The 24,680-nt window shown below is 39.1% G+C and overlaps 1 protein-coding gene across 1 annotated transcript in view; it reads left to right on the top strand.

Annotated features, from left to right (window-relative positions):
• Nucleotides 1-24,680, top strand: part of plxnb1b (plexin b1b) — a 125,288-nt gene that overhangs the window by 60,108 nt on the left and 40,500 nt on the right. Inside the window, exons 5-10 of the mRNA XM_086086181.1 lie at nucleotides 3,618-3,800; nucleotides 8,234-8,362; nucleotides 8,648-8,748; nucleotides 10,629-10,761; nucleotides 15,687-15,843; nucleotides 21,315-21,423. Coding sequence (XP_085942307.1) covers nucleotides 3,618-3,800; nucleotides 8,234-8,362; nucleotides 8,648-8,748; nucleotides 10,629-10,761; nucleotides 15,687-15,843; nucleotides 21,315-21,423 — 812 coding nt within the window. The remainder of the gene's footprint in view (nucleotides 1-3,617; nucleotides 3,801-8,233; nucleotides 8,363-8,647; nucleotides 8,749-10,628; nucleotides 10,762-15,686; nucleotides 15,844-21,314; nucleotides 21,424-24,680) is intronic.

Here is a 24,680-nt window from a genome sequence, read left to right as displayed (position 1 = left end):
AAGGGGGCCAAAGCTTAAAGCACACTTTGTCGTGGGCTGAACAGGGTAAACATTTATTCAACAAACTAAAACTTTTTTTGTACAAGAATATGTATTCAAACAGATTGGATATAAGATTTAACTGTAATTATTAAAGTAAACATTTACTTTGTTTGCTAATGGATTTGAAAGGCTCTGTTTTCAGCATGGACTTTTCTCTTGGCAATTGTCACTTAGCTACTAATAATAAGAGTGAAAAAAAATGCACTTGGACAATATCGTTGGAACTTGGTGTGTCCAGTGTCCTTCATTTTTTTTCTTCAATCTAGTCCTTCTCTCTTCATACGTATATACATTAGTTCAGTATTGTGGTTTTATGAGTGATTATGTTTGTGAAAAATGGACCAATAGGCAAGTGTACATGACATGGGAAAAGACACTTTACACTTAAATAAGGCAGAATTATCAAACACTCTTAAAGCAGCAACATGGTTCGTCATTGAATCCAATTCACACCACTTCTGGTGCACTACTTAGCAGACTGATGCTAAAAGAACATCACACTCATAACAAAATATTGGATCTTAGTGAAAACAGACTATAGCTAATGTGAAGTTCTGATGGAACTTTCAATGGTTCTTGTATCTTTAATGCTCGCTATACTAATAATAACAACAACCAGACTATTTTTTCATTTATTTTTCATTTAACCTTTATTTAACCAGGAGGAGTCCCATTGAGTTAGAACAACTCTTCTCATGGGGAGTCCTGGCCAAGACAAGCGGCAGATAGTTGCATAACAGACATGAGACAAAACAAGACTCCACATGGCTATAAGCTACTTCATTTGTCACACTCCACATAGTAGCACAATAGACATCATACAGGCATGAGATATATAACAGGCAGATTATTAAAAACAAAAACAAAACAAAAAAACATCTAGTACCCATAAGTGCTTTAGCAAATTTTTTTTTATACAGAATGCAGTGGTGGGTTCTACCCGATGCATCTGTAATGAAGCGTAAGGCTGAGTGGTGGATGACATAAAAAAATTTTTAACAAAAATGAAGAGGTGTGCATATAAATGAAATCAACATAATCCAATAGTGATAAAACAGTGCAGTGCACTAACCTTTTCCTTGCTAAGAAAGGAAAGCACTTTTTCATTCTAAAAAAAACCTAACTTAGGTCTGAGGTTGTTGTCTTTTTTTAAAGGCTCTTAATATGGACTCCAAAAGACAGCTTGTCGTCCAGCCAAATACCTCAGTATTTGTAGGATGACACCCTCTCTATTGAAGTTCCTTCACGAGTTGACAAGGTGATGTCCATTGGGGAGAATGAGTGGGTAAAAATCATATATATATATATATATATATATATATATATATTGGGTTAAGGTTGGTTTTAAATGCTAAGAAAATTCATGATATATTTATATATATATATATATTTATTTATATATATATATATGTATATATATATATATTTGTATATATATATATATTTATATATATATATATATATATATGTATATATATATATATGTATATATATATATATATATGTATATATATATATATGTATATATATATATATATATATATTCAGAGATATATATCCATGAATAGATAAATAAAAGTAAAATAAATGCAAAAATAAAAAACGAGATTCAAAATATAAATATAAAAATACATTTCGAAATAAATACAAAAATAACTATAAATACAATTAAATATCAATCAATCAATAAAAACACTGCTCTCACATTTATTTATTTCATGCTGCAGACGCTCTGCCAGGTCGAAATTTTATTCAAATAACATTTGACACTAAGCGTGTCTTGGGTTGGGCTGTCAATGTTAGGACTACTATATGTAATCCTGTATAATAGACGGCCTGCTGTTACCTTGTAATGTGGAAGTGTATTTGTAACAAGAAAGCATTTAAATGAGACTGGGAAAGACATCATCATCCACATGCATGCTCCATCAGGTGCACCCAGTAGCCTAAGGCTGCATCTCCTCCATTCACCCAGCTGTCAAGTTTTCAGACAACATCACAGTCATAGGCCTCATCAACAATGGCGCCAAGTCTTCATATCAATAGGATGTGGAACGGCTGGTACAACCTGGAGCTTAATATGTTCAAGACTTTGATGATGATCGGGGATATCCTTTGCCACAGCTGCCCCTTATCAAGTTTCTGAGTAGTGCTGCCTCTCAGAGCCTGAACTGGGAGATCAACATCAATTCAATCCTGAAAAAGCTGCCACATAGAAGGACAAAATCCAACAGCAACAGACAGTTAGGACTGTCAAGAAGGTCATAAGTGCCCCCCTACCCACCCTTGAGGACTGTAAGAACTAAAACAAGGGCAGACAAAATTCTCTGGACATAAGCATAATTCCATAGTGACATTTTGTACATTATTGCCAATTTTGCACATCCCTGTTGTGATAGTCTTTCCGTATTTGTTATTGTACAGGTCGCTTTGGCACTCTGCATTATTTGCATAACTGTTGTTGATCAGTATTTTACATGACTGGACACTTAACATGCTCAAGGACTCTGCATCATTTTCACAATTGTCGTATCATAATTACTGCACTACTGGTCACTTTGTATTGCTTGACAACTGCATCATTTGCACAGTCGTCATTGTTCGGTACTGCCCAATAACGGTATCCTTCATTCGTTGCTTAATGACCCTTTGTATTTGTGTGTTACGTCCTAAATGTTCATCCTTGTGTGTTTTTAACGTACTTGGCCAATAAAGATGATTCTGAGTCTGGTTCAATTTAAAATGGGTATAAACAGACCTGTTTGTCATGTTGTTCAGATTTTGGTGTACAATAATTTCTGGACTATAAACCGCTACCTTTTTTACTTGCATTTGACCCTGCGGCTAATACAAAGGTGCGGCTTATCCATCAGATCACAAAGGGGCGGACTATAAAGGAAGCGCAAGAGCTTCAGGCAGAGCAAAACAAAAAGTGAGCCCAAATACAGTAGAAGAGACAGAACGAGAGCGAGACAATTGTGCCCTCATTATGGAAAAGAAAGTAGCGAGAACCCAGTGCGGTAACATTAAAACACCTGCGGTTTACATTCGGGTGAGGCTTATATGTGTAACAAACTCGAGTATTCCCCAAATTTAGTTAGCGCGGCTTATAGTCAGTTGTGCCTTATAGTCCAGAAATTACTGTAGTCAGAGCTCTTTCACATCGGAAACATGAGAGAACAGCAACCTCCAAACTGATGTGGGTATATAGAGCAGGACAGCTTTAACCAACACTTCCAATCTTGTCACATTGATTGGATGCTATGTTGGCTGACTCCGATTAGCTCTCAAAAGTTAATAAACTTGGGGTTCACATACTTTTTCCACCCTGCATCGTGTTTGCCGGGTGTGTCCAACAAATACATAAAAACATTATTGTGTGGTATTAGTATAAGCAGACTGTTTGGTGTGACTTAGATAAAAATGACATCTCATTTTATGACCAGTATCTGAGCAAATCCAGGTAATTCCAAAGAGTTAATCTATGTTTATTGCAACTGTTCATGTTCTGTGAGCCATCATTTCATGCAATGTTGCAGTGACCCTTTAGTGACTGACTATATCCTGTCATTTAGAACACTGTCGATAGGTACCCTTGCGGCTCTGATCACACACCCAGTCCCATGGGTAGTCGTATTGCTGTGGAAGCTGAAACCATTTTGGACAGCCCCTCCGCTCGACTCACTGCTGTTGCAGTGAGCATGAGGATGGGACATACGATTGCATTCTTGGGAGACTCCAAAGGGAACCTGCACAAGGTAAATCTTCACACAGGCAGCTTTCCCCTTAACATTTTGACATAAACACATTCACACAAACATATCTTGATTTTGAGATTGTTTGGTTTCGTGGAGAGCCCAAGTTGTTTTTACATAATACAGTCCTCGTATTCGATCCATAATTTTGTATCATTATCAGGCTCTTTTGTCATGCACTAAATTCTCGGCCCACCAGATCAGATGGTTTCATAACCACTCTCTTCTCGTGTCACCCAGTCAAAATAACCTAACGTGCGCAAGCAGAAGTTTTTAAAGTTGAAATAGCTTAAGCGATCTCAGGGGCACTTACCTCATTTGCTCCCAAACACGTATAAGTCAAGTCAAAAACGTTCTATTTTAAATATCGCCATGGTCCCAAAAAACGTATTCATACATTTTTGGTTTTTTTATGCTAGAGCAAACAGAAGGCTTTGATGCAGCCTCTGACCTGAAGAGGTTGCTTAAAGCAATGGTAGTTATTACAAAAAACGGCCAGCAGAGTATAGGAGATCAACCAGGGCCATGTTGCAACAAGCTCTTTTCCCCAGTGTTTTCAACAGGTTTGTGAATAATGATGAAACTTAGCTATATTCTTATGCTATTTGCTGCAAAATTGGAAACAGTTACAAATATACTTTTTTTCCTGACGTAAGGAGAGGTTCTAATCTTTCTTTTGGTAGGTTCCATGTTTTCATAGCAATAGAACACAATATTCTGTGGGCCTTGCACAATCAGTCAAAATCCAGTAAAACCGGGAGCATCGGGGGATGCTTTAGGGAAAATGGCTGGGAGTGAATGAGTTAATTGAGTGGCCTGGTTCGCTGATTAAAATGTTTATTTTACATGACCGTTTACTGAAGAGGAGCATTATAAATTGCCAATTTCCCTGCTCAAGTCATTTGCTGGCGACCAGCTCAGGGTGTACACCGCCTCTCGCCCAATGACACCCGGGATCAGTTCCAGCACGCCTACAACCTTAGTGAGGATAATCGGTTCACAGGGTGGATGGATGCATTTTTTTACATGCTGATCTGAATGACATCTCAATCTGAATATTTTTTCAGCGTTTGATACATGATAGAATGAGCATAAAGTAGCAGTTTGCAAGAGGATGTTTATTTCCCTCAAATTAGTCAATTACTGTTTGTGTGCATGTGTCTGTCCGCCGTTTTTCAAAATCTCTTCAACTGTAACACTATTCCATCTCTTTCAATTATAGCAAAAAAAAAATTGGGGGTGGCAAAATGATTTGACTGGGTTTTGGGGACGACGAATTACATGCCCGAATGATCATATATCATGTTCGTCCAAGTGGGTGCTGGTACGAACATCCAAACATCCAGCGATTACTATTCATTATTCATTGTTGGTGGAAGTCAGTGCACAAAAGTAAAAAAAAAAATAGCTATCTTAGCCTGGTGGTTGGGGAGGGGCAAGAAAAGCCTGGTGGGCTAATAAAACGCTGGGGGAAACAAGCAATCATGGCTCACCTGTTTTCTGGTTTCGATCATTAGACGTAAGCAGAATGAGCTATAACTGGTCGTTAGCTGCAAAATGTGTATTTAAAAGTATTACTTGCACGTGAAAATAATGAAGTTATCACATTAATTATAAGCAAAATATATTTTTACTGCTGAAAATGGCTAAATGAGTCAAGTATACCTTTAAGAGCAGTTTGCGGTTATTACTTCAATACAAGCAGCCTGAAATCATATAAAATGTACTTATCATGAGACAAACATACAGTATAAATAATATGTTATAAAGCAAATTGCAATATTCAGTGACCATGAATAAAAATATTGAAAAACTGTTTGGTAAGACCTCAATATTGTTTTAGGCCAAATCTTAAACTATTTGTTCCCATTCTTAATTTACTGTAAAATCAACTACCAGCCGAGCTACCATAAAACTAAACTAGATCATGTAGTTAATGTGTAACGAGCGGCGTCCACCCCTGGGATCGAACCCACGTTTCCTCGGTATGACCCGCCCTACTCTGCCTCTGGGTGGCTCATCAGTCCTCATGCTTAAAGTTAGCCAATCTAATCGGTGAGGAGGATGTATCAGCCAATTAGAGGCAGAGAAGGGTAGGCCATGGCTGAACAGTTCGTATCAGGGAGGATTTAGAAATGGGTATATGCAATGCTGACTGAAAAAAAAGTGGGTACAGCCACATATACCCTGGACTAGTGCATTAGTTGTCGTGGCGACTTGACAAATACAAGAGGTTCCATGAGTTATTACTATCTTGCTTTAATGTAACCAGTGTAATCAAAAAACGCATTTGGATTGGATGCAGTTTTTTTTGCTAAACCGTATACTGTATATTTTTCCTTCTGACCACCACAGGTACACTTTTAAGCCTGAAAGCCATTTACAAACTGGGCAGAGCAGTAATTATTTTGGAAGCCCCTTGATATATCATAAATGTGCATATATGTTTTTAGCATACCTGCAGACACATGGCTCTTTGTGTCATTTTGTGGTGTGTGGTTGAGCCCCCTGTCCAAGCAGCAGTAACACAATGGCACCCATTCACATATTACGGCACGATTACATCACTCAGAGGTTGCAAACCACCCATTCCTCAGCATGGCCAGCCAACAGAGCTCCACACTCTTGTTGTGCACACCAATAGCTGACTGGTAGAGACATGCATTTTGTAACAGAAAACCACATTCAGAATGGTGTGAAGTTAAGTACAAGACAGCAGAACCTTGCAAATGTCATGGATTTTTAATAGACAGTCCATGATGTCTCACTACCCCACTAGTTATTCCAATTGCTTGCAGTCATGATTATTAGGCTAATAATTAACTAAGTAATGTGTTTAAATAGTCACAATTTGTTGGTCTTCTGGCCCTGTAATAAAAATAATCCAGTGGCTGCCCAATCAGTCTGGCTTCTTTGTAACCACTCAGGTCATATAATAAACATGATGTGCTGTGATTGTTAAGAGGAAAATGCTCCAAATAGTATAAACACTAAATTAGATAATGCTTGCGTCATAGAGAGATAAACAACAAAAGGCTTCATCACAATTTTTGTTGTTGTTTTTTTAGGTCATCCCAGTGCAGAATGTTGCAAGGTTGCTTTAAAGAATGTGGTTTTGGATGATGACCTTATTGATTACTCTAAATAAACCTCCTGTATCAAAATATTTTGTTATATTCTCCAAAATATTTTCTAAGTCTCATGTTTGGTGTAGCAGCAGTTGATGATGTATAAACTGGTTGGGCAATTATAAAAGCCAGGATTGTTTGAATTAAGCCTGATTTATACTTCTGCATTTGCTGTTGCGTTAATGACCGGCACACATCCCATGATTTACGCCGAGAAGTGCACCGTAGCTCGTGGCCGGGGTGCTGCGCACGCGTCTCCAATTCTTGTACGCTGTAGATGGCAGGTCGTAATATCCCTCGTGATTGGTCCGTTTGATGGTGTACTCATCTTTTTTTTTCAACCCCTTGGATAGTTTCCGTGAAGGCAACTGTGTTTGTAAGCGCAGGTAGCGCATATCCACTTCCTGCCTGGGAGACCACGTTTGTGTGTGATTGTGTGGATGTGTGTGTGATGAAGAAAACAAAACAAAACTGTTCGCTAAGCACAGAGCTGTTGTGTTTTGGTGAGTTATGGCCGACTGTAAACTTTGCAAATTGGCATTAAATAATTGCCATGGTGATGAGCCAACGCTCCCCGCGCTTTGTTCCATGTTCCGGAAACGAAAAACTAATTTCTGAATTGGCTATAAAATGCAAAGGAATCTACACTCTGTGGTGTCCTAGCCAATAGCAGCCAATTTGCATTCTTCTTTTGCGATGCTTTTCCAGGCTTTCATCACAGCTTCTTCCTGTCCGTAGTTGTTTAATTTAGGAGGTTGTGCCATTCAGCCATTCAGTTTTGAGATTTACTCAAACCAATATAAAATTTCCATGTCTTCCGCCTATAGTCTTTTGTTGTTATGGTGGTGTGCTTGAGGTCATTTCTTGCAAATAAGTGTTTAACTTCTCCTAGTGAAGATTGTGTGTGTGTGTGTGTGTGTGTGTGCGTGCGTGCGTGCGTGCGTGCGTGCGTGCGTGCGTGCGTGCGTGTGTTTTAGTTAGTTAGTTAGTTAATGACCTCGTTTACTCCTGACCTCTGAAGTTAGTTGCAGTGCTAACAGTTGTTATAGGTTCTTCCTATGCAGCACTCATAAGGTGTGTCATCAACTTCTGTTTGTTTCCTTGGTCTTCAGGCTTGACACCTGTAACTTAGGACACCAGTTGTTTCTTACTTCTTCAAATACATTCTAAATGGTTGTGCTGGCTGTAGCTATATGGAATGTAATAACTGTATTGTATATTTAGGTAGTTAATATATATAGTCACACATCCTAGCTTTAACACTATACCAACACTATATATTTGTCTATGTGGATTTGCATTCCTCAGGTGTTCTTAGGGCCAAATGGTGAGGTGGAGGAATACGCCATAAGCTCCATTCAACAGAACACACCCATCAGTTCAGACCTTGTCCTGGATGAAGAAGAGCAGCATCTGTTCATCATGACTCATAACATGGTAAACACACAAGTTGTTGCAATATTCTGTGCCTTTTTTCTGAACTCCATCGCCTCTTTTGCAGGAAAAATCTAAAGAGGAAACCCTTTAGAAGGGATGCTTTAGTTTCAATTCCAAATACCCCCCATGTTCTCTAGTAACCCATTGTTGTCCTATCCTAATCAACCCCCCCCCCCCCCCCCCATTTGTTTGTTCTGGGTCAAAGTGGGTCATTTGTTGTGTTTCACGGTAGCTTATTGTGGATGCTTTGACTAGCTGAACTTAGAAGTGTTGTTCTGGTTTCAGCTGCAAAAGAGGCCAGTAGCTGAATGCAAACAGCACCACGACTGTCACTCCTGCCTGCAGGCCCATGATCCCTACTGTGGCTGGTGTGTCCTAGAGGGAAGGTGAGAGCAGTTATATGACATTCATAAAATAGGTCATTGACCAAGTACACTGTTCCTTGACAAATGAGTGAAATACAAAGGACATCACCATGACACATGAACCACCACTAAAATGTATTTAACACATGATGGTCAGAGTAGCTGTAATCACAAGTATGATATGTACAATGTGCTTAATTTGGTATCAGCCACAACTTTCATTAAGTTAATCTTTTTTGGACTTTGAGGATTGTTTCTCTTTGGCAGACCAAGAGCCCTTCTGTTTTTGAAAGACATAATTCAAGCTCTTTAAGGTTGCAGTTTATGGGGCATCACACTCCCGTTTGCTTTTCAGTTGTGAGTCATTTGAATGTTTCAGCTGGTTTTCCTTTTTGATTGTGTGCAGTGATTGCATACTGGTTATCGGCCCATGCCTAGTTGGGAGACTACCACTCTACCACTGAGCTATATTTGTCAAAAAAAATATTTTGTTATTTTTTCAGGAGGATAAAAACTAAAAAAAAATATTACTCAGAAAATAGATAGCCAATAGATACATCTAGGGTCCAAAAATCAACACTATTTACACATTGTTACGATTTTAAATGTACTTATGTGCATTGTTACGTGTTTTTAAAACCATGCGCTCCATTGAAGTAATTATTTACTAAGACTCGTGTTTCGGTAAATAACAGCAGACTTTTGATAGCAGGCTGTTTTAAGCCCCAGTTTAGCACATTACATTTACCAAAGCGTTGTCAAGGAAATCGCGAACCAGAATTTTAGCCTAGCCAAATATTACCGCCGGTTATAAAACGCTCCTTGATATAATTTACCCACAGAACTAAGGGTTGGGAGTGTGGTTCCACACGAGTGTTGTTGCGGACAGGACCTACACTCAGTTTATGTTTCCTCTTCTCTCTGATGTCCATCAAAGTGTTTTACAATGTTTTGCTTCTTACCTTATGCCGGATGTGCATCCGTGAGCTATTAATTAAGTTCCGCGGCCCTGTAATAACTAGCCTGGAAATCCAGACTCACTTGCGGCTTTGCTGGAGAGTAAGTCTGGTCAACCGCCCTGTCAGTCACATTTCTGAGCCGGGGAAAACCTGAGCTAACAGACAGTGGACTGAACCAATGAGCGAAGAGCGGACGTGATGTCAGAAAAGCGACTCGTTGAAGTCTTTTATTCATTTTTTTGCGGAGATGGAGTAAAAATCCAACATGGTTACTAGCCAAAGAGAGACAGTAGTGAATGACGTCGTTGTTGAATGTTGTTGCGGGAAAAACTTGATGACTGAAGAGTGACGTTGCTCACGAAGACAACGTCACGCAAATAGACAAATTTGATTGGGCCTGTTTTCGGACGAAGCCGAATCGCTTATGGCCGCCTGTCCAGACCCACTTTCTTTATGAAGAAAGTGGGTGTGGCTTACCAGGCTATGCAATAACAACTAACCCTGGCTGCAACAGGACATACAGTATTTGCGCCAAGAAAAAAACAACATGAAAGACTTTGTGCCCACAACTGAGATGCACGGGAAGAGAGCTTAAAAAAGAAAAAAACAAGTTAATTCATTAATGAAAACATCAATACATCTGCTGACTGTATTCAAGAGCAAATATTTATATCAGTAGACAGTCATTGTAAAATTGAGTCAAATAAATTTAATCATCACAAATACTATTAATTTCCAGTCTATTTTCACTCTTTCTTTTCATTCTCCTTCTCCTGTCTCTCCTTGCTTCTTTGTTTTTTAGTGTTAGAACAAATTTGAAACACAAGATAATGAGTATCATGAGAACAAAAAGAAGAAAAAAGGACAAAACTTGTCCTATAAGAACACATACTTGACAGTGTTGCCAACCAATTAAAAACAGCCCTGGCCTTTTCTATGCAGATGCGTCTTGCAGTCAAAGTGTCGTCGCGGGAACCACCCTGGCCAGTGGCTTTGGAGCTTTGACATGGAACAGCAGTGTCTGGCTGTCCAAGAACTCAACCCTTTGAACATCAGCAGGGGGGAAAGTAGAACAGTAAGTGTGCATTAAAACGTTTTTTTTTTTTAACAAAACAAAAAACCTCTGAATTTACTTAGATTTTAAAGCCTCAACATACATTTATTTCTTTGTTTGACAGTGTTTGGGCTCTTCCACAACATTGCAGTACAATACAAAATATACATCAAATAAAAGGCTGTACCACACAATTCAATAATCAATAATCCAATGTTGCATTTATATGACATAAAACCTTCCCTCACTGGCGAAAAAAAATGATTGTCATTTTACACTTCATATCTTGCACTGACAGCACTGCCTTGTGTTTTACCATTCACACACATCCTCACCACGCACGCACACAGACCGATACACACGCAGAGCTACTGGTGGCACACCGTACCATACTTAGCGCATGCATGCTAAATACAAATCGTAGCATGTATGCTAAAATTGGTAGCAAGCATTCTACCATGTGTTTTAAATGGCAACTGGAGAAAAATAGTGAGTTCAGTTGTACTTTATATTTATACTATTTAACTCACGGTACTCACGTTATTTGTTGCCGTGCACTTTAACAGGCGTTCACAATCCATTCACATACTGCAGTGCGGCCTCCCATTTTATTTTGGTGGATCACTCCAATGCTTCTCCAGTGGTTGGATCCTCCCAGAATTATGGCAAGACGTTTTCTTGCTTCCTCACCTTCCGAACCATGGATTTATTGATGTGGAATTATCTCGCGGCTGCTCTATTTCCATGTACAACCGCGTAACTGATAGATTGCAGTTTAAATTGTGCCTTGTAAGCATGCTATTTACGGAGTTCTGCCGGAGTTCGATTCGTCTCCGCGGATAGCGCCCGGTCGCTACACATCGCCAAATGGGTGGGGTCCAAACGAGGTAAACAAAATGGACTACAGCAGACAGGTCGTCACACTGCAGTCATTTGATCTCTTTTTATTCACTTTCTCATTCCATCTCCACATTCGAATACATACACAGGCCAGCAGCCAACCAAGAACGAGTGTGAACCAGACCAACAATCAGAAACGTGCGTTGGTGCAGCAACATTTGCCCCGAAGCTTGGCTGGAAGGAAAACGTCTCCGGAACTCGTGCACACATAAGACAAATTTAAGTGCGCCTTATAATTTTAATATACGTAAAATTTTCTTGAAAACTTCCTGGGAGGCGGCCAGTTTACCTGGAATCCTCTTCCTCTCTTCCATGGCAACATCATGGAGCTGGCGGATATTCCAGACCTTATTCTTGATACCTTGATTTTGAAACATATTGTTGTGCTCTCTGTTGCAATAAATATATCGATACACTAACAGCAGTATTGATATTTTATGACGGCACACCAGCGCGAAGCACATAAAGGATTTACCCCATACCCTCATTCAGACTTGTCAATGAAGCTTTAAACATACTCAACATAACACACCGTCTATGCTCAGGCTAAACTTAAAAAACAAAACTTTACCAAACAATACATTGATTCCAATGCAATTGCAGGGTTTCCCACACCATGTTAATACTTGGGCGGGCCATCCAAGTAAACTGGCCACCACCTAAGTAGATTTCAAGAAAATTGAATAAAAAAAACACAAAAAAAACGTGTCGCGACTAGATATACCACATGTAACATTCGTTCGCCGTCACTCACTTGTGGATCTTGAGGTTAGATGAGACGCAAGTAGCAGGACTGAGAACACCCCACCCCGCCCCCGGAGTCCACCCACCCGAATCTACCCACCCAAGTAAATTTCAAATCTGTGAGAAACACTGAATTACCTTGGTGGGCTTTTACTTTGAAGACGTGACTGCCTGCTTGACTTCCCTTTTCGACGTGTTGGCTTACATATCAAAGTTTTTATTGAAATTACGTATTTTCTACCAACATTATCACAATTCCATCCCTAAAGTATATGTAATCGCTAATTTAGGACGCTAAAAAAATGCTAGTTAATTACGCCGTCATTGTGTGTGTTAGCATTAGTGCCTTGCTGGTACGGTGGCCCTGAAGTGAAAAACGCACACAAAAAAAGGCTGGCAACAGTAATGAGTGACAGCCTTGCTTGCTTTACTTTTTCAATATATTCGCTCTCCAGGTGCATTGTGCCGTTTAAAAAGGTAATATTAAAGTTTTTTCTACATCATGCATGCTCCACCAATGTCCAGATGAGTACGAAGAACCCTAACTGTTTTACTCTGACTGCACCTATCAGCTTTTATCTTCCCTGCACACTCCACATATCTTTGGGGAGGGAAGGGGTGGAGTGTGACGTCATGCGCGTCCCCGCGGAGTAGCGGACATGTGTCGTGCACTTAAGATCGTGCACCATGAATAAGCATGACACACATGCTGCAGTTGCACTTTAGGCCAGAGGTGGCAGTCGCGAGTATAAAAAAAAAAAGTGACAAACAAAGATCCTTTAAAGAAAGATACCGCATTTTCACGACCATAAGGCGCACCATATTATAAGGCGCAGTCACAGTTACTGGTGCTATTTCTGTGTTTAACACACATATAAGGCACACCGCACTATTGGGCGCATGCACGGTTAAACATACTCTAGCTCAAAACATATGGCAGCATGCTACTATGCTAAAACATATGCTAGTGCTAGCGCATGTTTTTAAAAAGGCAGCTAACGGAACAAAACTGAGTTCGGTTGAAGTAACAATATAAACTGTGAAATAAGTTGTACTTGAAGTATATAACAATGTACTCACGTTGCTTTTGATCCATCCTAATCCACAAATCAGTCATAGTCCTCATGATCTTCTGTATCAGAAACAAACAACTGGGCAAGTTCTCCATCAAACACGGCGTCTCATTGTCAGAGTCAGTCTCGTCGTGTCCTCGGAAATGATGCCGGCTTTTGCGTTCACCCAAGCATTCACGATCCATTGACAAATTGTGGCATAACTTGCACAATGCTGCCTCACAGTCTTGGTAAAGCTGTGTTCGCTAGCCTCCCGGAATGACAGCAGGCTCTGTGATCATTTGCCGAACTTTATTTTTCACAGCGGCTGAGAGATGTGCGCATTTGAGTCACAGAGATATGGAAGAAAAGGTGATGCGTGGGAAAAAACAATCTGGTGTCTTAAGTATGTGGTGTGATCTGTTTAGCTACACTGTATGGACTTGCACTACTTCAAAGTGACTTTTGCGATGACTTTTGCTGTAAGTACACGTTGTTCAATAAAACTTTTTTAAAAATAAAGGAAAAAAGGAAACACTGCGATACACTTTTGTATGTAGTAGTTTAGCCCGGACACCCCTTTGCATTTTGTATCTCCCTCACTCCCTGGCCTGACCATGAGCAGACCGTTCACATTTGTAGGGAGCTGTCAATCAAACAATTAACTTGTAAGTGGCTCGTTAAGCTCTGAAACAAGCAAAAAAGAAAAAAGAGGACACATGCTCACTGACCATGCATGCTTTAGCGCCATGGCATAAGTTTGAACACAACAAATCACAATTGGCAGAGCAAACACGTGAGAGTGGGGGGTGTGGCAGGGGGAGAGAGAGAGGAGGGGCTGGAGAAGTTTTTTGTCGTTTTTTTTGTTTGTTTTTTGTTCACTCATTTACACAAACACTTCACACATACAAACATGGTCTCCCAGGTGGGGAAGCAAACCCACGCCAACCTGCATCGTAAGCAAGTGACTGTACCACCACTGTGCCACCTGGAGCCCAACTCGCCACCAAGTTGACTCTTCCGTGCTCTCATGTCTGTCCTCAGTCAGGTCCGCCTTTATTGTATATAAGCAATGTGTGCGAGAAGTCCTCTCACACAGTCAGTCAGATTTTGGACCTTGGTCCACACACAAGGTGCACCTCACTATTAGGCGCACCGTCGATTTTTTTAGAAAATTTAAGACTTTAAAGTGTGCCTTATAGTCGTGAAAATACGGTAATGTGCATTAAATTGCACTTTGCCTTTTTCATTGTTAAAAAAAAAGAAGATAATAGAACTTTATCTTGATTGATTTTATTTAATTATATATATATATATATATATATATATATATATATATATATATATATATATATATATATATATATATATATATATATATATATATATATATATAAAAGAAACTTTGCCAATAAATAAAAACATTCAACTCAAAATGTCAAATATTGCCGTTAAGATTTCAGGAAAAACAACTTTAAGCCATTAATACCTTGTTATTTTATACATGGACCAGGTATAAAATAAGAATTTTATATTACACTTATTGCACTTAAAGTTGTGTTCCTAAATCCTAAACGACCAAATTTGACATTTTGAGTTGATGATGATGATGATGATTATTATTATTTAGTGGGCCAAAATGTTATATAAAATAAATCCATTTATCTTGTTTTGTTTTCTGATCCCAAAAATTATTTGATCTGTGACTCAAATCTGTGATCCAATCCGAACCGTGACTTTTGTGATCCTTTGCTGCCACCATCAGTACTTAATATCTTCTGTCTTGTTTGTGGGGGCGCTAATCCCCTAAATGGTGGGAAAGTAGGCAGAAGCAGTGGCAAAGAACTGGTGTCTAGACACTAATTGCAAAGAAGAACAGTCAGCAACTTTTCACTGTCACTCACATACTGAATATCGTAATATATTGGTGAAATTTTTTCTCACAATATGTCGAATATCATAGATATCGTGATATTAATGTTATCATGGGCCACATATCGTCACAATATTAAATTGTGAGTTACCCGTATTGTCCCACCCGTAGTTTGCAGCATTATCAATTTGACAATGGAAAACAAGGCAGCTCAGTAAGTGAGCAGGCAATTTAATCAATCGTGTTTTTGAATCAGCACAAGAAGACATTGATATGTTCTTTCAAATGGTAGGACATTTTTGCTGGTTTACATTTAAACATAAATGGCTGATGTCATGTGAGATTTCAAAGTAATAAATATTTGGGTCTCTCCATAGGTTTATTTGTCAGTGCCAGGGCTTCCAGTGTTAGAAAAGGGTGAGTCCTACTCCTGTTTCTTCCAAGGGCTCAACAGCCCTGCCACAGTCACTAGAAGTGGGGTCACCTGTCACTCTCCACACACCAGCCAAGTGCCGATGGTACCTCCTGGACAGGGTGAGTGAGTTTTTGTACGTGTAAAATCAAACTCAAGCCTTTCTGTTAGAATTGTTTTTTGTTTTTTTTTAAGACAGATTAGTCTTGTGTTTAAGTATTGGTTTACTTTAAAGCACATGTGTCAAGATCCGGTCCTCGATGGCCTGAGTCCTGCATGTTTTTGAGGTTTCTCTACTCCAACGCACCCGATTCAATGATCAGGGTAATTATCAGGCTCCTGCAGAGCTTGCTGATGATCTTAAATATGAATCAGCTGTGTTGAACATGGGAAACCTCTAAAACATGTAGGACTCAGGCCCTCGAGGACCGGACTTTTACACCACTGCTTTAAACCATTCATCTTTTTTCTGTTTTCCTGTAATGAGATTAATCACGTTTTGTAGACGTGTCTTTGTATGTGTTTGTGTGCCCACTCATACAATACAAATATATATAATCCAGTCAAAATGTTTCAATTAATCCAGACTGAGCCAAATCTGTCCTGCTTAAGATATTTTTGACCAGAGGGTATAATTTGTATTTTGAAAGCATGTGGCTTCAAAATTCAATGTTTTTTTATTAACTGTGCTATGCTTTCATATGAGCTGTGGTTCTGAAAGATTGGCATGGTGTAGCACGCTGCACGCTGTGTGTTGTTCCACGTTGCTGGCAATCATTAAAAAATGAAGCCGTAATATCTATGATACATTACAGATTACAGACCAGTTGCAAAGCACTGAGCCATTGTCTTCCGGTTTTGTGAATCTTACACACACACACACACACACTTTACTGCACTTCCGAAATATTTTCTATGTTATAATTCTTATATTACTAAGTAAAATAATTACTACTATGAAGTACTAAAATGAGGTAAAATGATGAGGAGGAGAGGATAAAAAGGCATGAGCTATTGTCGCACAAGGTGTATTTTGGAACGTTGTAGTGGTTTTCCTCAGTTGAAAAGGGTCTGTATTGGGGTTGGGAATCTTTCACAATTATTGATGACAATTCAGAACAATTTGGTTTGATTACAGATTACAAATTATAACTGCAGATTACAAATTGTCACTGCATCTTGAATCAACATTTTATTTTTCTTACTGTATGAATATATAATATTAAAATAAAAATATAATGAGCCATATATCCATGATTAAAATGTATTACATATAGTTACTGGTGTTATTAATTTTATTAAAACTGAAGTGAACCACTTTATGAATTAGAACATACCATTTGTCAACAAATGTTTGAATTTGAATTAGGAATGGGCGAGTACCGATACCAGGCCTTTTTTTTTTTTCAAGGTATGGGTCATTCATGCCAAATCACCCAGTGGGTATAACCAAGCAGGTTTTGATTTTAATTATGGGCCTGCTAAGCGGAGCAAGCAGCAGCGAAGCTGCTGCTTGCGGAGCAAGCAGGCACATATTACTATCCACCCTAGAAAAGGGTTTATTATGGGCCTGCTAAGCGGAGCAAGCAGCAGCGAAGCTGCTGCTTGCGGAGCAAGCAGGCACATATTACTATCCTAGAAAAAAGGGTTTAATATTATTCTTCTTATTTTTATATCATCTTCCAGCGACTTTTCCGCAAAAATAGGGCCCGAACCGTAGATCGCACCGGGACAAAAGAGGTATCAAACGATGCGGCTCGATCTGACTCGCTGCGCTATTATTTTTATAAGAATTCCCAGTTACCATGGCGACGCTATTCCCAAAAAACTCCCAAATAAAGTCCCATAGGAATGAATGGGAATCCGAAAGAGATCAACTCCAATCAAGCACCTTTTTCAAAGACACGCTGCGCGCGCATACATTAACCGACCGATATGAAAATTAGCTCATTTTGTTGGAATTTTTGTCATCTTTAGCTCAGTGTCAAAAAAAATTTTAAGGAATGAAAGCTCTCCCCCCTGTGAGGGTTCAAAGACAGTGAGCAAAGGGGAAAAGTCGCCTATTTAGAGTGTGACTAATTAAGGCTTCAGTGACGGGAACCAAAAAATCTATTTCCAAAAGTTTCACTTCAACTCGTCACCATGGCCACAATCTTTGCTCACTAGACATCAAATTCGCACATTTTGTAGCCACAAGCCTCTGCTTTCTGAAGAACTAAGTTTTATTTGGCTACGGTGTCATTTAGTACCTTTATTTTCACTTTAAGCGAGGAGAAGTCGGACTTTGACGCCTATCTCCTCCATGTTAATTTCGCCGTTTTTTCCCTCTTCATTTTCGATCAATCATAAGTTTTCAACCTGCTCTCATTTGGTCATTTTTCATCCGATTAAAAAACTGAGAACATGCTCGCGTTCCCCAAACCCTTGCCGTTCTAACGAGCCATTTCTGGAATCTGCATCTTCAACCGTTAAGTCGCGAGAGGCTTTTGTTTGAGGTGAGCGTAATCCTATACAAATCAATGGAGTGTTGGTGCGTGACGTCTCCTCACAACTTAAAATCAAATGTGTGTGCGTGAATGTGCATGTTTTGTAAAGGGGCAGTGAGATACTGTTAGTTATGGTAGATTCCACATTTCTTGACCGATTTCAATGGTTTGAATTTTAAACTGTTCAGCTCATTGAAATGTTACTTAAAATCAAATGTGTGTGCGTGAATGTGCATGTTTCTTAAAGGGGCAGTAAGATACTTTATTTGATCTTGATTATGGTTAACTTTTACATTTCTTGAGCGATTTCAATGGTTGAAATTTTAAACTGTTCAGCTCATTGAAATGTTAGTTAAAATCAAATGTATGTGCGTGAATGTGCATGTTTCTTAAAGGGCCAGTAATACTTTTAGTTGATTATAACTTCCACATTTCTTGACCGATTTCAATGGTTGAAAGTTTAAACTGTTCAGCTCATTGAAAAGAGTTAGCAGGCCCATTCAAAATTTCCGCGGGAATTTTTCTAGTTATTTTTTTTCTTTTTTATTCTTCCACCGACTTTTCCGCAAAAATGCGGCCCGAACCGTAGATCGCACCGGGACAAAAGAGGTATCAAACGATGCGGCTCGCTCTGACTCGCTGCGCTATTATTTTTATAAGAATTCCCAGTTACCATGGCGACGCTATTCCCAAAAAACTCCCAAATAAAGTCCCATAGGAATGAATGGGAATCCAAAAGAGATCAACTCCAATCAAGCACCTTTTTCCAAGACACGCTGCGCGCGCATACGTTAACCGACCGATATGAATTTTAGCTCATTTTGTTGGAATTTTTGTCATCTTTAGCTCAGTGTCAAAAAAAAATTTAAGGAATGAAAGCTCTCCCCCCTGTGCGGGTTCAAAGACAGTGAGCAAAGGGGTGAAAGTCGCCTTTCTTGCATCAGTTAGAGCGTGACTAATTAAGGTCTGAGTGGTGGGAACCAAAAAATATATTTCCAAAAGTTTCACTTCAACTCGTCACCATGGCCACAATCTTTGCTCACTAGACATCAAATTCGCACATTTTGTAGCCACAAGCCTCTGCTTTCTGAAGAACTAAGTTTTATTTGGCTACGGTGTCATTTAGTACCTTTATTTTCACTTTAAGCGAGGAGAAGTCGCACATTTTTGATCTCTTTTCAATGTAATTTTCGCCGTTTTTCCCTCTTCATTTTCGATCAATCATAAGTTTTGAACCTGCTCTCATTTGGTCATTTTTCATCCGATTAAAAAACTGAGAACATGCTCGCGTTCCCCAAACCCTTGCCGTTCTAACGAGCCATTTCTGGAATCTGCATCTTCAACCGTTAAGTCGCGAGAGGCTTTTGTTTGAGGTGAGCGTAATCCTATACAAATCAATGGAGTGTTGGTGCGTGACGTCTCCTCACAACTTAAAATCAAATGTGTGTGCGTGAATGTGCATGTTTTGTAAAGGGGCAGTGAGATACTGTTAATTATGGTAGATTCCACATTTCTTGACCGATTTCAATGGTTTGAATTTTAAACTGTTCAGCTCATTGAAATGTTACTTAAAATCAAATGTGTGTGCGTGAATGTGCATGTTTCTTAAAGGGGCAGTAACATACTGTTGATTATGGTTAACTTCCACATTTGTTGACCGATTTCAATGGTTGAAAGTTTAAACTGTTCAGCTCATTGAAATGTTGGTTAAAATCAAATGTGTGTGCGTGAATGTGCATGTTTCTTAAAGGGGCAGTAATACTTTTAGTAGATTATGGTTAACTTGCACATTTCTTGACCGATTTCAATGGTTGAAAGTTTAAACTGTTCAGCTCATTGAAAAGAGTTAGCAGGCCCATTCAAAATTTCCGCGGGAATTTTTCTAGTTAAACTTGCTGTACTTGTTGATAGTGATTTCACAACACTAAACCTAAATTTTTAGGTCAATCGGAACAGGGGTTTGGCCGAATATTAATATTTTTGTCAAAAAGTGGTGTTTCCTTTAAAGCCTTATTTCAGGAACTACTGGGTCAATCTTTACAAAACAGGTATTTCTGGGAAGAGAATTCAACAAGGATTCCAAATCTGCAATCATTTAAAAGTTTGGCACATTTTAGTAACCTTTTGACCTTTTGTTTTAGTTGACCTTCATGTGACTTTAACCCCCCAAAAATCATGAAATGTAATGTTTCACATATTCTCTATAACATATCAAAGTTTCAGAGAGTAGTAGGCCAGCAAGGAGTTGAAGTATCCATTCTCTGAGATATTCTTTGAATATTCATTGACTTGTCAATGAAAGTTGAATAGTCATTGAAATGAATAGTAAATGAAATTTGAATATTCAATGACAGTGTCAATGTCCATTAGTAATGTGGGAGAAAGACAACCCAAGTAACCATAACATGCAGTTTTTAAATGACTATTTTATTTATTAAGGGGAAATTTTTTGAAAAGTACTTGCCCCGTTTGTTAAATCATGAATTAAAAGTATCTATTCATGTTTTTGGAAAGCTGAGTTCACTTCAAAGGGGAAAGTTTTAGCTGAAGACTTTAAATTGCCATCAGGTTGAATCTTTATGTGCTCTGCAACTGACTGGCGACTAGTCCAGCCTGTAAGACTGTACTCTGCCTCTCACCCTCAAGTCAGCTGCGGCATGCTTCGGCTCACAGTGAGGACAAACTGAATAGATGGATTAACTGCACTGGGGACCATATATGATTATGCATACACATACAACTTGAGCCAGTGGCCTCTGTGTTTTGTTTAGTTTGCTCCACTGTATTTACTTATTTTCTAGTTGATTTACATGTTTTGTAAATCATGTTGTTTGATGAGATCAACCTTTAGGCACCTTTCTCCTGCTTTTCCCTGACTTGTTTTGGAAAAGCCTACAGTATGTTTGTCTGCTCTCACTGCTCAAGGGTGTGGGGTAAATACAGTGTTGTTTTTAACTGGGTTTAGCCCAACCTTCTCCCATGTTAATCGCTGTAACTGTATATTGAATTTTATACTGCACTCATCTCTTGAGACTTCCTGAAGCAGACTTGATAAAATGTTTTCATTGTTTTTCCTTGTGCTGTCCTCTGATTTTTGATCCTCACAGATTTTGTCACAGTCCTTTTGTCTCTTCATTTTGGTGATGTCATGGTTGCAGAGAGGGATTTCACCTTCTATGACTGCACAGCTGTTAAGCAGCTTTCAGGGAGTATGCTGTGAGTATAATAATATAATAATCACTTTTCACCTCAACTCAAGTTGATTCACTTCCTATATCGGTATTTGCAATCAAGGTTTGCTCCCCGCAAATGATCTCACTGAGAGTTCAACTCTGAGGTAGATGAATCACAATAGAATTGTACATTCCCAAAATAACACACCTAAAATAAAATGCCCACATGTAAGAGATATCTTAGTTTTGTTCTGTTTTTTAACATTATTCCCCCCTCCCTCAACATTTCTCAACTGATTCAAACCATTACATCTTAAAAATATTTTCCATACATTTCCACAATAAAGTTCCCACATTTAAGAACTAGTTTGCATAATTCCCTCCTTTAACATTTCTGGAATGATTCAAAACTTTATTACGGTGGCCGACGGGCAAACGCTCTGCAAACGGCCGAACGCTGCAAAACCAGGAATACAGTAATTCAAAAAACAAAGACGCAGACATATACAATAAATGGTTGGACCAGTGTTGTGTGACCAGACCCTCTTGAAAGACATGATGAAGATTCCCACAAATGTTTACTTGATACCTTTTTTTTCACTTGGCCTACATTTTTTTTCCAATATTATATAAGAACAGTGTCATTACAGACGTAGAAACTTAGATTCATAATATCTTTTATTATTATACATCACTAACTGAATTCAGTCATGTAGCACTTTGTAATTAACTAGCATTATTATAGAAGAAGGTGATTAAATGGGACCAGAAGACAGGAAACACAGGGTCCTATGAACTAAGGTTTCTAGCTCTACTGCTCTTCTATAATACTAAAAAAAGATTAAGCCCGGGTTTTTAACTCTTTGACCGCCATAAACGTTATAAAACGTTTAGCATAAACCTAGGGAAGGGCGCCGAGGACTATGTTTTTTTTTTTTTTTTTTTGAAAACGGGTGCAGGAAAGCCTTGGCAGCTGTGCTGAAAGTATCAGGCAGATCTGATTAGTAAAAGACTCGTTTTGGCCCCTAGAGGGCAGCGATGACTCTCTTTGCACAAGGTTGGATGGGCCGCCCACCGTGGGCGTCAGTAGAAGACGTGAGGCGGAGCTAGAGTGTTGAGGAGACAATGAATGATGATGCAACAATGGCGACCGGTTGCAAGCAGCTCACGCTTGAGCATTTTTTTCAAAGACGGAAAGCATCAATCAATACTAAAAAGCGCATTGATGTCGACGATGATGATGACTCCGAGCTTGACGCCAAAGTTGGAAGCCTTGACGCGACTGTTATGATCACGTAGTAAGCCTCACCGGCTAGCGCGGCTAGCGCTGCTAAGGCCGGAAAACGCACACAATAACCGAACGGGTACTTCTACACAATCGGACATTCGATCGGGCGATGGAGAGTTGGCATCGACCAATGCAGATTGATGATGATGATGATGATGACTCCGAGCTTGACGCCAAAGTTGGAAGCCTTGACGCGACTGTTATGATCACGTAGTAAGCCTCACCGGCTAAGCGCGGCTACCGCTGCTAACGCCGGAGCTTTCACATGCGGACATTTTGTCGGACAATGAAGAGTACCCCGAGTCCAATGCATATTCATCGGAGGAGCGGGTACAGTCTGATCACGGAGAAGACACTGTTTCTGGACTACGATGCCACCATGAATGGAGTGGATAAAATGGATCAGAACATCTCTTACAACCCGGTGTAGCAACTGAAGGACACGAGGAAGCGAGACGTAACGAAACCGTAGCATGATCCTGATATTAGACTTGATGGCAACACACACTGCAGTATATACTTGCTATTCCCCGGAAAAAACGGCCTGCAAGAAAGTGGAGCACGCAAAGAGGCAATCTGTTGTGCAAATGCTGTTGCGTCTCCTTGCACGCAGGAGAGTGTTACAAAAAGAAAAACTGTCGTTGAAACATCCACATATTTGTAAATAGCACCACAGTTGCACACATTTGTAAATAGTTTGCCAAATTGTTGTCAAATTGTTACACTGTTGAATGTAAATAAACGTATTTTGCTATCAAAAAACACTTTTTCATTCTTGGTGGTAGTGTTTTATAGAAGTAAAGCACTATTTAGGTGTTTGTGGCATCATTCATGGACAAAAAGAAGTGTAAAATTCACTAGAATGCATGAAATAATATCGTTTCACTAAAAGCTTGATTTCTCCGTATTTTGGTCCAAAACAGGCGAAATTGGGTCAAACTAACCATTTTCTATTGTTGATTACTAAAGAACGGAATAAGGTAGAAACAAACTTTTTTTTTCTGATGAAAGATGAAAGTCCAATCTTTCATTTGGTAGTACGTGTGTTTCCATAGTCCAAACAGAACATTTTCTGTGGACCTTGAAAGATCAGTCAAAATGCTTAAATCGGCTGGCACTGACGGCATCGCTTTTCTGAAAACGTCTGGCAGTCAAAGAGTTAAAAAGATATAAAGTAAAAGGTTCCCTCTAATGAAAAAAATAAGTATATTGTATGTTCCTGTTGGTGCTGGTACTTTTTAGGTCAAAATGGTATCAAAAGCAGCTGAATTTATCTTTTGCAAAAGCCCAGTCCTACCTCAGTTGATTTTAAAGGGGCTACAGCAGGTGATAAACATACGGCCATATTAGGCCCGCCAAGGGCCTGAAAGACGATATTTGTAAAGTAAAAAAATTATAATTATAATGTCGGATCAATTAATCAGCTGGGCACAATCAAAAAATATAAATTCGTAATTTCACAAGCAGCCCTGAGATGAGCAATGCAACTTGTACATGGAATCGTCCTGGATGTCATTATTTTACACACAACCTAAAGTTACGGTTTGTTAAAAAAATATACTAATAATAAATCATAGTCCGACAAACGCGTTAAATATGACTCAAATTCAATTATTGGTAACATAAACACATATGACAAGGATTAATGTCCTTATAACTTAATTAACTGCCACACAATACATTCTGGGAACAATATGCAAAACAGGTAGATTTAACACTTCCAGAACTCATACAGGCAAAGTGTTGTCGTGTTTCATTTGCATTTGTGTTATTTTTGGGAACAATATGATTGCAGTTGAGCTCCCGTAATTTAGGGCTGACTCACAAATAGCAAAAATCTGCATATAATTGACAACAATTGTTTTTAAGTTATATACCATTATTACCGATCCGGCCCACTTGGTAATATAATTTCCTCCATGCAGCCCCTGGCTGAGCTAATATGAGTTTGACACCCCTGGTCTACAGTATGCAGTGGAAGAATATAATGTAAATATTAACATTAAAATATG

The sequence above is a fragment of the Leptonotus elevatus genome, chromosome 10 (genome assembly GCF_054856555.1).
Source record: "Leptonotus elevatus isolate MCC_2025b chromosome 10, RoL_Lele_1.0, whole genome shotgun sequence".
NCBI classification, from domain to species: Eukaryota; Metazoa; Chordata; class Actinopteri; order Syngnathiformes; family Syngnathidae; genus Leptonotus; species Leptonotus elevatus.
This window is presented reverse-complemented; position numbering and strand designations above follow the sequence as displayed.